The 15233-nt window shown below is 39.6% G+C and overlaps 1 protein-coding gene across 1 annotated transcript in view; it reads left to right on the top strand.

Moving 5' to 3' along the window:
• The first annotated feature begins 920 nt into the window (after window positions 1-920).
• LOC140242427 (N-chimaerin-like) overlaps window positions 921-15233 on the top strand; it is a 37459-nt gene continuing 23146 nt past the window's right edge. Inside the window, exons 1-3 of the mRNA XM_072322164.1 lie at window positions 921-2019; window positions 7342-7429; window positions 11588-11704. Of these exons, the coding sequence (XP_072178265.1) occupies window positions 921-2019; window positions 7342-7429; window positions 11588-11704 (1304 nt within the window). The remainder of the gene's footprint in view (window positions 2020-7341; window positions 7430-11587; window positions 11705-15233) is intronic.

Raw genomic sequence — 15233 nt, forward strand, 5'->3', positions numbered from 1 at the left:
TGTGTGTGTACTAGTATGTGAATCTGATTATCCATAAGTTTATAAATTGCCTGCAGGTCTGTCTGTGTTTTTTTAGTCTGTCTGTAGATTTGACTTGATCATTCTGTATGTCTGTCCATTAATATTGATACATCAAAAGCCAACATATTATCAAAAGCTGACATATTTCTTGGTGTGAATTTTTCTTGTTACAAATGTAGGCATTATAAAGGGTATTGGGGTGATCGATGTGTGATATGACAGCAAGGGGGCGCCCTCTTTCTGTATCATTTCCTCTATCGAGTAATGACAGCCTTTCCGAAATGAGAGTCTGGGAGAACAAGTGTGTTGTCGCGGCTGGTGAGGTGTCTCCACTTCTGAGTTGATCCCTGAGGTTGCACCCTGGATTGAAAGGAAAGCCAGTCCTAACTGCTAAGTGGCACCATAGTCTTGATTAGCAGACTTGCAACATATAAGAACTAATTATCAATCTTTTGGCAGTTCATTTGTTTGGTCTGCTGTGTGGCAGAGGTTGGTCCAGGCTGGAATTTACGAAATTACATGGAATAGTGTGAATTTATGTGGTTGATGCACGCATAAGAAATTGCAGACTTTGTGCAATATTTTGTGCTGATGCTTTTGCATTCAGCACCGTGTCTAAGAGAATTAAACTAATGGTGTAGACTGCAGTGGAGGCAATCCCTACCAAGAGTGACACAAAAAGAAGAGAGGAGTGACTGCTGGTAGAACCCCATGACTGCTGGTCGCTGCTGGCATTGGAGCGACGGTCGCACCCCAGCTAATGCAGAGTATGTCATTGCCATTCTCAACTCTCCCCTTGTCGAGCATCTAGCAGTTGGAGCACCGGGCAAATTAGATCAGCCATCACCGATTCATCCCTCGGTGCTTGATCAGTGGCCGTACCGCGAGGAGAAGCCGAGATGGTTCATCCGACGTGCGTGTCGATCGCGACCCTGCGGTCACAGCGGCAGCTCACGAGTGGTGACGCTAGTAATAAGAAGGATGTTGCAAATTCATTACCTGCTTGTCAGGGTATTAAGTTATTGTCCAGGCGTGACCAGCCCCTCAAACCCTCAGGCGAGGCACTGCCAAAGTATTTCCCAAAAGTTGCCGACTTTGGGGACATCCTTGCCTTTTTGTCTCAACAATCTTACTTGCCAGAGCTGACACAAGCAGAGGTCAAACCGCCTTCTAGCTTCTTGGATTCAAAGGAGAACAAGCCAATTGAAGTACAGAGGGTGGATGCAACTGTAAATGCAGGAAAGAACAAAGAGTGTGAGCAGACTGATTTGAATAGATGCAGGTTGCCATGCAACAGACAGATCGACAACAGAGTCCTGGAAAACCAGTCAGAGAAGGAAGACTGGGAGGAAAAAATTGCAGCTATTGAACTCACTTCTCCTGAAGTAAAGCCACCAGTGATCACGCCACCCACGTTCAAATTTACTGACCTGCTGGACATCACCCGTTCGCAGCGTCCACTACGTTATCAAAACAAAACTGCCGCTTCCTTGCAAAAGAACCCAAATCCCAACCAGGATCGACCCGTAGCACCCCAGAGGAAAAATCCCCCAAGACCGGTCATGATTGAGACATCTTTCCTCGATAACTCGCCATACATCATCCAGGAGGAGCCAGAGAAGGAAAAGCTTCCATTTGACAATGAGGATGACCATGATGGTCCTCTCATCATCCCGCTGGACTCAGAGAAAGCCAAGCTCTACGAGAGCCTGAACACCTTTTCTCCACAAGTGCCCTTCATCCCGCCACCCCCTCTCTGGAGTATGGTCAACACTCAGCCGAGGGTATCCCAGCTCCTGATTGACCCACCTTCCTATGAGCCTCCGTCGAGCCCACCTCCCTTCTACCAGCCGCCCAGTCCAGCCTACAGCGCACCTCCACCGGTGGAAGACTTTGATACCAATGTGCCTCGTTTCCGTAGCAACACCCTCAGTTACTTGCAAGAAGTCAAGGACTTCCTGTCAATGACTGAGAAGAGGAACCAATTGAAGCAGAAATGTAAGATTGGTGCATGACCTTTTTGACTATTCCTTAAACTTCTGTTATAATTAGTGACATAACACCCAGTTCATTCTGTCATTTCAGTTTTGACTGTGTGAATAGTTTAAAACAGAATATTTTCATCTAGCACAATGAAGGCACATTAACTGTTCATTGTCTTTGCCCTGAAAGTGTTACTATATTTGTTTTCCTACTTTGCATACTTATTGATGATCATGTTTCACTGTTGCTTTGACAGAAACATTCCATGTTTCTTAAAAAGAAATCTTGCAGTAACAATGGAAATTTGCTTTATTATATCATATTCCCTTTACTGTACTTATCAATGATGTTTCAATATTGTTTCGAGAGAAGCATTCTATTTTTTTTTTTAAGAAATCTTGCATTTGTGATGGAGAATGGCTTACCTCTTCATGATTTCTGATGATATCTCGAGGGATACAACTAAAGTCCAGTATATAGTAATCCACTATCTAAAAAAAAAAAAAAAAATTCCCAGGGTACTGAACAGCATACAAATTTGTCCTTAAAATCTTTGTCTTAAGAGCAGTGATTTCCAGAAAAGAACACATTTTTTTTTTAATGTTAATGTTTCTACAATCGGACTGATATCATTGAACAACTACAGTATTTATTGATCTAATTCAGTGCAGATTGTTGGATAGTAGTTGTTTCATACAGAGAATAGGACAATATCATATTTTATTGAACTGCTTCTTAGTGTTGGTAACTTCACTACAATGTCAAATTTTTCAATTTGACTGTAAACGTAGAAGAAAGGTGTATTTGACTCTCAGAATAAAGAGAAAGATATGTGACTTCTTATTGGATATTCCGTTGTAACTAAATACCTTTGTCTGATATGCTTTAAAAAAAAATGAATGCTGTTTATGATTCAGGTGCGATTTGCTCACATTCTATATCTATTAGTGTTTATTGTTGTGGGTAGTTCTGTGCATGTGCAGCTCAATAATCCTTTTATCTGAAGCTGTATTTCTGCAACCTTGGCCAACAATCAACATAGTGAAATGTAATGGATTTGTTGTCAAGCTTTGTGATTTTTTCCAGCTCTGTGCCTCGGAATTTTAAATAATGTGACACTAAAAACTGAGTAGATGTGAAGGCTCAGTATTGTGCATTTATGTGAAATCAAGTCATTTTATCTGTGTGGGTGCAAGAAAAACTTGATCATACAGGAAGAATTTGCATGTTGCTTTCTGAAGGGATTGATATTCCGTGACAAGGACAGGTCAATCTTAGTAAGATGTGGAATGTTTTCAAGCCCGTTTACAGCTTCATCCCCTCTTGATCTTTGGGCGAGAGCTTTATGTGCACTCTGATGCACTGGGTGATGTCATTTTGCCGTTCAGCATGGAAACACGAGTCCTTTCCTCGCGGGAGTGTCGGGGAAAGATATCGGCAGGCATTAATCCGGCTTGCCCGGTGGCTGAGGCCCTGGCTGACTGGAAGCGTGCGTGGATAGGAGTAGGAGAGAAGGGGGCAGGGAGAGAGATAGAGAAGCTACAGGGGTAAAGAATTGCACCCCTTTTGGCTGGGCCAGCTCTCTAGGCAGCCATGGATGGAAGGAGGGTGCTGACAGGTCTGCCACTCGCTTGGCTCCCTTCAGATTAGGGGAGGATGATACTATTGCCCCCTTACTCCTACTGCCTCCTGCCCACAGGGGTATTAGTTTCATTTAAGTCAATCATTGCCGCTAGCAACCGCATTTTCTTGGGATGTCAGTAGTATTGTTTAAGTAACAGTCAGTAGAGGGTTAAAGAATTTACCCTTGTCACTCTTGGGAATGTCCACTTGGGTAGATCAACAGTTTTTTACATGTAGTAAAAAATTTAGTAATGCCGTCTTTGTTGTGAGCATTTGTGTAAACCAGATGAAAAGGGGGTATTACTGTCATAGAGTCACAGTAGTTCAAATCAGTATCAGTTTTGAAACACAGCAGCTGTTTCATGATGCTGTGCTTGCAGTGCATTGACCACTCTAATCCAGAATCAACTTTTCGAGGTTGTTTCCTTGTTGATATGCTCCTGTTTTAGTACAGGACAGAAAAGAAGGAGCTTTTCCTCAGAGAGAAAGTTGCTATAGTGACATGATAGGTTGAAACAGCATATTAACAAATTCTTTTGTTTGATTCCCAGAGTCAAAACAGCAGGAGACAGTATCTTAAATATCTTGCATTTGTACTTAACAAAGATACATTTGTTCTGTCATTCAGGGTTTATAATGAATTGTAACATCTGTGATATATTACAGGCAGTGTTATAGCAGAATGTATTCCTTACTGATTTGAGGCTCTTGTTATGCTGCTGTCATGCACTTCTAGTTTTGTAGTATCTTAGGATTTTTTTCCTTCCTTAGGACTTCAAATCTAACTGTAAGTCCATAGTTATGATAATTTGTTTAGAATTGATATTTCTTAAGAGATGAAAATGGCCGATTCTCTAAACTGAAAATGATAAACTTGAATTTCCACTGTTATATTCTGTATTCTTGCAGAGAGCCTGGATGAAGTAAATTGGACAATGGGACTGATTCTATTAACCCGTTGAGGACAAGTCCCGAGTATATTTGGGCAGGTGCCTATGGGAAATGCATGTTGTAGCAAAATCAGTCCATCCTCAATGGGTTAAAACACCTTACCACATCACAGTGATATTCTTAAAGATGAATTATTCCACAGTTATACCTTTTTTCTTTGATATTACAAATCAAATGAATATTGTGTTGGTTACACATCAATTGCTATCAAATTAGTGTTATGTATTCATCTTTCATAAATGTGGCTAAAAGTGATATATTTTGCAGATGTGAATATTTTTTTCAATGTATCATTTATCATTATTCATTTGTATGCTGCATAGCTTATGAATATTACTCATCATTATAACTATTATCAAAAATTGATAAACAGCAAACATAGGTTAAAGTATTTAGACCAAAGAATGAAAGGTTTGGTATGCTATTTAAGTCAGTTATAGTATGGTTATTGGGAACACAACAAAATATAATGAATTTGATCCACAATGGATGATCATTACAATGATACATACAAACTTGAAACCTTTCACTCCTTCAAAGAATAACAAAATAAGATTCCACAGATGAAAAGATGAACTAATGCTTCCTACACCTGTTTTTGGTGAATAATGCCCAATTCTATTCTCCACAAATGTTCCAAATTAATTTTCTGTATGATTGATAGAATTCGATAATCATTATCATTTTATAATTTTCAGAATGGGTGAAGTAGAAATGCCGCGTTCTCTTGCAGCTGACAGTAAAATTGCAAAGCTCTCATTGTCACTGTGAGAAAATTTTTTTATTTTCATTTTCCATCTTCTTGAACTTCATGAACCGGTGGTGCATTTGTCTCTCTTTGGGTGCCTGTAGTCTTTGGTTACCTAATACTACACCCTGTAGGTTATGAGGAGTAGTTCTGTCATCGCCACATCGTTTCACTATCTGACACAGCTTGGAGAAGTAATAATATACGGCAAGCATTTATTGATACGGCTTGAACTGTTTTCTTTCTCTCGCCAACGTTCCTGTTGTGACGCCGTGGCCCCGCGCCGCTGCGCGGAACGGCACCCCCAATTACGCCACATCCTCGGCGGGTATTTTTCTTTGCCGCTCGGTCGTAACGAGTGCGCGGCCGACGAGCCCCCGTGGTAGCGCCAGATTAATAGGCGGAGGGTTTCCCTCGCTGGATGATAAGTTTGAGTTTCCCTGGAGGCTTGTAGTAACAGTTAACTGTTATGGCTAAACATCCGAGGAGTTGGTACTCCCAAGTTCTTTGAACTCTAGCCCTTCAGCTTCAGGAATTAGCAAGTTAACTCTTTAACCCGTTGAGGACGAGCTGATTTTTCTATAACATTCATTTCTCATCCTGGATTTATGCCTGAATATACTCGGGACTAGTCTTCAGCGGGTTAAGTGCCATGTTTACATGCACTGTAATATATAGCCTCAATGTCATGCAGAGTTCACATATTTTGTGAAGAGAAGATTCAATGCCCACAGTATTTTTGATACCGCTATCAAAGTGATTAAAAGAAAGGGCATGGCATTGACAGTTTTGATATTTCTCAGTTTCATCTAGTTTACAATGTGTTATCTGGCATGACAAAGAGGGTGTCAGCCCCACACCATTTCTTTGTTAATGCTCTCTCATGAATTAAAAACGGCAAACTCTGATAAATATGGAAATTCAAATTGGTTCTCAAAGTAGCGAGGAAGGATTTGAACTGGGAGTGTGCTGCTTGAAAGTTAATCCCAAAGCTTGTTTGGTAATACAAATAATATCACTGGTATTTGTCAAAAGATTTTTTATTTTATTTTTAATTTCAAGTTTTACCTCAGGAAGACCTCGTAGAGGAAATGTTGTTTTATAATGTACAGTTATTTGCTTGTGCAATTATAATACAAAAAGCTGTGGGTTTTTTTTCTCATCACTCAAAATTAGGACAAGAAATACTCTTTTTTTATCAAAATTAGGACAAGAAACTCTTTCTTTTTTTCTGCGAAATAGAAATTTATATTTTTAGGTATTTCTTTTATACTGTGTGAGCAAAAATTGATGGATGCAATAAAATTCCCTAAATGTGCATTTCCCATTTACAATACATTTTGAAAAAAAGGCACAAGTTCAAAGCAGTAATTGTAGAATTTTTTGAATAATCTGTTTTGTCAAACATTTTAGAAACTTTTTATTTTTAGTGGAAAAAGTATAGTAATAACTTCTGCTACTCCGACACATATTACCTCAGTTCATTCCAGATTATTTTGCTTGAGCCCCACCCATTCCAGGTTCTGCAGTACCTAGTCTATGCATCAATATGTTAAAAAGTACTATGGTATGTGTTCAATGAAATGTATCTTGGGACATGAAGTATCTATACACATGATCAGTGACCAGTTTTGTGTATGCATTTTAACTGTAATCCATTGAAGACTGGTCATGATTATACTGGGGCAGGTGTCTATAGGAAATGCATGTTTTTGGGTTGTTTTTTTTTTTTTTTTTTTTGGGGGGGGGGGGCAAAATTAGTTCGTCCTCAATGGACTAAATAGCCATTTCATAACCATTTACTTTCCAATCGCAGAAATTGGTTAGGCTTGCAATAACAGCCTACATACCACCATTATGTTCATGTGTCCCTTTGACGTGGCAGAAAAAGAAACAGACCCAACATTATGAGACATGTTTCACTGGTACAAATGCACTTATCTAATGTTCACTTATGAATGGTAACAGTATTTTATTTCTTCCATTTTTCTTCTCTCTGTTTTACCCTTTGACAGTATATCATCTTCAACTGGAAGCTCCCAAGCCGAAGCTGATTCCATGTATAACTCTTCCTGTCTATGGCCCACCTCACTATGGAAAAGAGTAAGTATTTATTTATAAAGTTTGCAGTGATATATGTTTAGGAAATGTGGAGATTTGGTGAACACTGTGACCATCACATTGTTCTTTCAAGATATGCCACTGCACTAAAAGTATTAACCCGTTGAGGACTGACTGATTTTGCTACAACACACATTTCCCAGAGACACCAGCCCGAGTATACTCGGGACTCGTCATCAACGGGTTAATGACATTTTTAAGGATTTTATCTATTAAAAGCAGGAATGTACTAATGGTGGAAAAAGGGATCACTGTTATATCATGATTTTTATTCTGTCAAATTGTGTGAAGATCTGGTATGTGAATTAATATCTTAACATAAGTTCGCCATCTTCAATCTATGTGATTTTGAGAGCATGTGCATGATGGATAATACTTCGTACTTCAAGAAATTCTTCCTCCCCCCCCCCCAAAAAAAAAAAAAAACCCAGACAAACAGACAAACAAACAAACAAACAAACAACACAAGGTGTTCATTCTAAATTACTGTAAAACATGATATATTCGCGGCATGAAATTTTCGCGAATTGGAGCCGGCGGCCTTTTTTTGTGGCATGAAATTTTCGCAAATTGCCACTGGCGTTCTATGCATATTGTGTAGACAAGAACTTTCGTGTGCATTTTAATTTCGCGAATCGTGGCGCTCGCGAAAATCTCGAAATTAAAATGTACGCAAACATTCCTCGTTTTACAGTAGCAGTTAGGGTGCAGTTGGTACCAGAGGAAATGTTTTGTCTGTTTGCTAAGTGTATTATACCCAGCACTAAAGACACTGAACATAGACAAACATTTGTGATAATTAAGTGGCATACATGCAGTTTTATGCGTGTGTGTGTGTGTGTGTGTGTGTGTGTGTGTGTGTGTGTGTATGTGTGTGTGCGAGTCTCCCTCTCTTTCTCTCTCTATATCTCACACAAGCTTCAAGTAATGGATGGAATATAATTTGGTATTTTATGAGAAGTCATAAACTGCCGCCCAACAGTCAGTGGTCTATCTCCTCCTCCAATATCCGCTCGACAAGAGCCACTTAGTGACCAGAAGGGGGTAATTTCCACCAAACTTGTTGAGGAATCACACCCTTCTGCCCCCCTTACCCCGGAGCTTCCGCTCTCCAAGACAACATCACCACCCGCGAATTGTTGAATCTTCAACAATAACAGTATTCTCATGCATACATCATTGATTCTATGTGAAATTATTATCTCGCCATGGGGCAATATGATGGCATTCTGGGGTTTAATCATACATTGTACTAAGCGTGCGTTAATCAACTCACTTCTGGCATAACTTTTAGGGAGATTTGGGCAGATGATAAACGCAAAGTTGTTTTGATTATGGGGTTAAAAACGCCTTTCTGAAATGCCGAAAAAAGTGCAATCTCAAATGCATTTCAGCCAGAGACGCATTTCTGTGGAGATGATGTATGCAAAGTTGTTTTGAAATGCATTTATAACTCAGACCTGCCCACGCCAACCACTGCCAACTACACATCTCCATTCCTCAAGTCGAATTGCGCAGTGGAGCTGCTCAGTGACAAGGCCTCCCTCTCAACTCGCAATAGAGGTGACAAATGTAACAACCCAAGAAACATGATTCGAAAGGCCTTGTTTTTTGTTTGTTTGTTTGTTTGCTTTGAATACTCTGTTTCTTTGTTCTGAAATTTTACAAATTATATAGTTCAATAGAGTATTGGATGTAAGTGGTAGACAGCTAAAATCAAAATGATTTCAATTCTGTGAAACTAAATTATCAAAAATCATTCATGATTGAGATGAGTGACGACAAAAACCAATTCTACGTACGCAAGAAATACTTTGTAGCTTTGGTTAGTTCAATATTTGATAAATCTCTCAGCTGTAGGGTCAGTGTCTGAAACTGCATTAATTTTGAAAGAAATTAATCATGGGCCTAGTGTGCCTTAAATCCGTGCTTCTCAAGCATTTTTTTTTTTAACCTGAGGCCCACTTTGGCTCCTACAAAGTTTTTTGAGGCCCAGTTAGATGGAATACAATTACAAATCATTTTTATTTCATTTTGGGCCAACATCATGGCCCTTCTGCAAGAGCTTTATGGCCCACTTCTTGAGAAGCACAGCCTTAAAGGGATGGTACAGTATTGGTGGAGATGAGAATTGGGCTTTTAACTTTTTGCGAGATACCAAGAAGACACTTATGATATAATACAGAGCATGCCATTTTAAGAGGAATTCAAAGTTTATTTAAATCGGGGTTTGGAATGACTGAAACATCCAATAACAAAGTAAAACAAAGCGATCGTAATAAAGTGTGGGTCCCACACTTTATTAGAGTCGCTCTTTTTTGGATATCTCAGCCATTTCAAAACCAATTTTCATCAAATAAACGTTAAATTCCTTGTAGAATTACATGCTCTTTCATATTTCATAAGAGGTTTCTCATTATTTCACCAAAAAAAAATGTTAGAAACCTGAAATTAGGCCTCAACCAAAACTGTACGATCCCTTTAAATGACATATAGTATTAGAGTACAAATGAGGGTCCCAACACGACAAAGAGTGAGTTCATACCAGGTGAAAGATATTACATGCTAGATTGGGCAAGCATTAATATAAACTGATTATAGCAAATGGTCACCTTTCCCCCACTAATTGGCTGTGGTTTTGGAGATTACAGGTTATTAGGTGAGCAAACAAGGATGTAATTGCCATTGTACCAGAGACCACACTACCTCAATGTCATTACCCCATAGTGCTTGAAGAATGGATGGAGGTTAAAGAGAATATAGCAGAAAGGAAATATGCCATTAAAGACCTGGGGGTGTTTCGTAAAGCTGTTCTTAAAGTTACAAACGGCTTTAGAACGACTGGTGATCAGTTCTGATGTGCTATACTTATCAGAATTTCAATAATTCAGCACAAGAACTGATCACCAGTCGCTCTAAGTCGTTCATAACTTGAAGAACAGCTTTATGAAACACCCCCGAGGTAGTGTAGGGATACCATGGTGTGGGAAGGCTGGCCTTACTCGGACAAATGTGAGTATCCCCGTAATGAATTGTGTACAACTTTATGGCTGATCTCTCTGTAAGTGCATTTACAGCCGAAGAATCTTGCATGGAGTTGAACATTTAGCGATGATGAGCGTACGCTTTGAGGCACGTTTTCGCTGAGGGGTGATTCTATTCTAGCAGGCCTACGCTATTTGCATTTTTCGAATGTACCCGGTGGGCAGCAAATGAAAATCAATTCAATTGGATCATCATTCTCTCCACAGGCTACTGGGTCTTTAAGGTGGCGCATGCCATCAAAAATCAAAGAATTGTTGTTTGTTTGCTGAAGACAATGAGAGAAGAATGAGTAATTGAAACTTTACCTTAGTTATGTCTCACTTTCATTCTTCAGACATTATTCCACTTATATTCTCTCTGTGATCAATCTTGTTGTCATTTAGTGATGTTAACTGAAAGCATCTTTATTTCACCTGATTTGATTATTTTTAGTATTACTTTGCTGTTAGTGTACAAGTTAAAATGTTTGACATTTCAAGCAAGATTATATTGGAAAACAAAGAATGAGTTAAGAATATGCTTTATGAAATCATAAAGAAAGAATAGCAATACAAAGTAGACAACATCCTCTGCATTGCTAAGAGCAACATTTTATGTGATTATTATTGTTATTTTATATTGATACTTGCATGGCCAGTTGCCATTTTTACTGACCAAAGTTCTTACACATCTTCGTCCAATACTTAGAAAAAATCACTGTGTTTGTGTGAATCTCATAAAAGAAACCAAATCCCACATTCAAATGATATCATTGAGCCATATAATGTACTTGTAACCTACTGTAAAAGTCTGTACTATATTGGTTTCTTCCTCTTTTACCACTTTGTCCTATTCCTGCAATTAATCTGTGAACTAAGGTGGAACAGGTTGGAATCCTGTCGCTAATAAGCCGCCGCAGGTTTTTGATTTCTTTGCAATGAGCCTGTTATTCCATACATCTGAGCTAAATCCTACGATTTACTGGCTAATTAGTAGCTGACCACATTCCAAAATCTATTACTTCCTCGCCCCTAATCTCCAAATCCATGAAAGAGACCAGCGATGCTTTGCTGTCCTCTGTAACCTTGGCGATGATTCCCTCTTCTTCCCCAACAGGTTCCACGGGGCGATCTCGCGCGAGGAAGCCGACCGCCTGCTCACCAATGGAGGGGAAGGCAGCTACTTGGTCAGGGAGAGTCAGCGGGCTCGCGGAAGCTACACCCTCGGGCTGAGGTAACGGCAAACACCCTTGCCCCTCCCATGTCCTGTCTTCCGGCCCTCGTCATGTCCTCTCTCTTTCTCTTTCATCGGTGTTTGTTCCCCTTTTAAAGCTCACTCAGGAAGACCTATATCAACAATCCTTTCCCATCACTTACAGCTGGTGAACCACACTTTGCAAAACCTCACAGTTTTCATGCAATCTCTTCAAATTCATCATTTGGTGATGTGTTGAATTACAGAAAAAGGGGTACTGTTATGAAAAAGTGGATATGAATCACTGGAAAAAAAAAAACGAAACAAATCCAGCTGTGAGAGAAGAAGAGTATCTCTTAGATTTCCTTTGATTTTTTTTTTTTTTGAATGTGTGACATCTTTGGTTTGCATCAAGATAAAATGGTGTATACTTTGTTTGGTAAGCATTACCCTTACAACATGGCATCAAGAACCTATATACTTTTGTACTAAAAAGAAGTTCTCACTTTGGGCTCCATTGTACAGATGGTGCTTTTGATATGATTGCGAGCATACTTTAAGCAGTCGCTGGCTAATAGCCAGTGACTGTTTTCTTTTCAAAGAACATCTAACAGGACTTTTTAGTACCTTTCAAATTCTATTCCTTTCTTTTCTCAAAACTGGCAACATTGTCCAGTATATCTTGGTGGGGTGCCAGATTCATTGTGGACAAAAACATTGTGATGAGCACCGCTATCTGTTGTAAATGCAGCGATCGTCGTAATCACCAATAATCTCTTCATCCTCTTTTGCCTTAACGAAGTGTGACTTCATTCACAAATTGGTGGAACGTTAATACACGGGGGACCAACGTCAATTTGTACGCTAGGTGGTCTAATAGGAACCGTGGGTGTGAGTGTGCATTATCTTCTGCTGGCTGCAATGTGTCCGACATCTGTCGCTGCTCCAGATGCACAGCCGTCGTAAATTGAAGACCGATGTGCGGCGGTTGTCCGCGTCTTGTGAGCGTTGCGTCGCACCGTTTGAGGAATCGGGGGAAGATGAGCACTGGCAGCTGAACGCTGCTTCCCACCTTGTTTGTGGCTCAGCTGCAGCTGAAAACTATTTCATAAGAAATTATGTCGTCTCAACGGTGACAGGTGTCTAATAAAAGATATCCTTATACGTATGAGTGCGAGGGGAGAGTTTATCTTGAAGTTCCCTTCAAAGTGCAAGTACAGAAGTGGTTACCTGCATGCAATCTAGAATCTGATCCACCAATAAGGCACTTCATATCTACAAATGCAAAACTTTTGATATACCACTCTTCCAGCAGATACTGATGGATTCTTTCTCTGCTTTATTTGCTGATGCGAGTGTCAGCTGGAGTGCTCTCTTCACCAATAGACCTTTTCTGTAATAAATTACAAGTTGTGGATGTTTCTTTTCCTGCAGCCTAATAAGGAAGCATTTCATTCACCTGTTCCCTCCTACCATGGACCTAATACACATGGACATTCAATCGTTAATTAATTTATGCACCCGTACATCTCAAAAGTGCCACAAAGACATTTTTATCATGTTTCACTGCTTTGATCCCATGATCGTCGCCGCCAGCAAGCCGGGAGAAGAACAAGACGGAGATTCGAGAAATCTAAAACTATATGCGCAGAAGAAAATAACTCACAAAAATCAAGTAAAATGAATGTGCAGTTGTGGTGTATGTTAGGAAATCATACCTCAAACAATTTTGCTTGGGAGAAGGAGGCAGTTTTTCAAAGAAAGCTAACATTTTGACAGAATGATTGTCATTTGTGATCTCAATATTTCACTTTTCTCCAGCTTATTCCAGGGCAAAAAGAGACGGTAATGGTAAAGAACAGGTATATCTTGCCATTAGGCAAGGCCTTATGCATGTGCGAAAATGTGCGAATCAACAATTACCCATCTTTTGACACAAAATTTGTCATGATCTCAGGTTTGCTGCTCCTCATCACCTGTATTTATTCAAAGACATTTCCGTCTGAAAAAAAGGCACATCAGCGAAACAAGACTGAAATGAGGGAAACGATCCTTTTGTTAGTGATGACACATGATTACACAATCGTTATTGTCCAGACACCTGAATGTACTCAATAAGATGCACATAATCAGGTGTCGGTGATGATCATTACAGCAAAGAAAGACTGCAGTGAACAGTCCATGTTTATTAGGTTCATGCTCCCACTGAGTTCCATAAGCGGGAGTTCACTCAGTTGTTGCTAGGTAGGGCAAAGTTCCAGCAAGCTCTGTGGTTGTTAAGGCAACTTTTGTGAACAAAGTATGCATAAAAGCTGAATAAAGTACAGGACCGGCCTGTTGGCACAGATGTCTGGAAGTATACCTGTAAAGACACTGACAGTGTGTTCTTTTATTTTTCTTCTCTGTCTTCCCATTATCATCAGTACTGTCATCATCGGCATTGCTAAGTTACCATCATCATCATCATCACCATCCGAAGATTAGATATTTCGTAATTCATAATGTTAGCACTGAATTGTGTCTTACTTTCAAAGTGTGGCAGTCTGAAATTTAGTTGTAGGATTTCTTTGACTCTCTGTAAGGTTCATGGGACATCTTCTGAGTGACATCTGAGATTTCTTAGCTGTTTTTTTTTTCCCCCATAGTATTGTGCATCACCATTCCACATACATCATCAAATTTACAAGTAGAGAAAACAGTTGTTTGTCGTTTTTTATGACATTTTTTCCAGACAATGGTTTCTGAATTAATATCCAGCTCGGTTGACATTGGTTCCAATTGACCTTTGAAATCACAGTTGTACAATGCTTCTCATGTTGTAACTGTCTGGCAGTAGACCCCATGCTAAAATACCTGTTGTGATAGTGTGTACATAGTCTAGCTCTCAGTCACAAATGTTCTTTTCATCATAATCATTCTAACAGTCACATATAGACTAAGGATGGGGAAAAGTGATTTGATTGAAATGTGAAAAGGTTGCAAAATGACGGATTACTTGCTCATTACAGGACTACCAAGCTACATAGATTTGTACATGTAAATTTTCCTTATTAATACCAAGAGGTGATAATAGCACATCCTGTTTTACTTTTGATAAATTTCATCTGGCTTAAAACTCTTTGTGGCATTAAAGAAAATGAAGAATAAAGAATAGATTGTACTTTTATTTTAAATGAAAATGCTCAATACTTTGAGAGCATTGGGTGGATTTTCCTACAAATGGAAAAGGAATTATTTCCAGCAAGCCACCAGATATCTGCCTTTTCTGTACCATGAACAAACAAAGAAACTTACGACCTTTGCTGAGGCAGAATGTTTGTGACTGTGGCGAGAAGACTATTTGATTTGCGTGGATCCTCACAGCACCTCCCTTGTTACCCTAATGAGATGATAAATGTCATTACTTGGGGACATGATTGCTGGACAAGGCTAATGCATCTGCCAGGAACTTGAACCCAAAAGTTCAGGCATCGTGCACGGCGGGAGGGCCGCGACATGAGTCTGCCCCGTTCATGTGGCGTAGGTCAAAGGTCAGAAGGCTTCCCTCCTCATGGTTCATTCGAGGGAA

Source organism: Diadema setosum, chromosome 19 (genome assembly GCF_964275005.1).
Source record: "Diadema setosum chromosome 19, eeDiaSeto1, whole genome shotgun sequence".
In the NCBI taxonomy this organism is placed as follows: domain Eukaryota; kingdom Metazoa; phylum Echinodermata; class Echinoidea; order Diadematoida; family Diadematidae; genus Diadema; species Diadema setosum.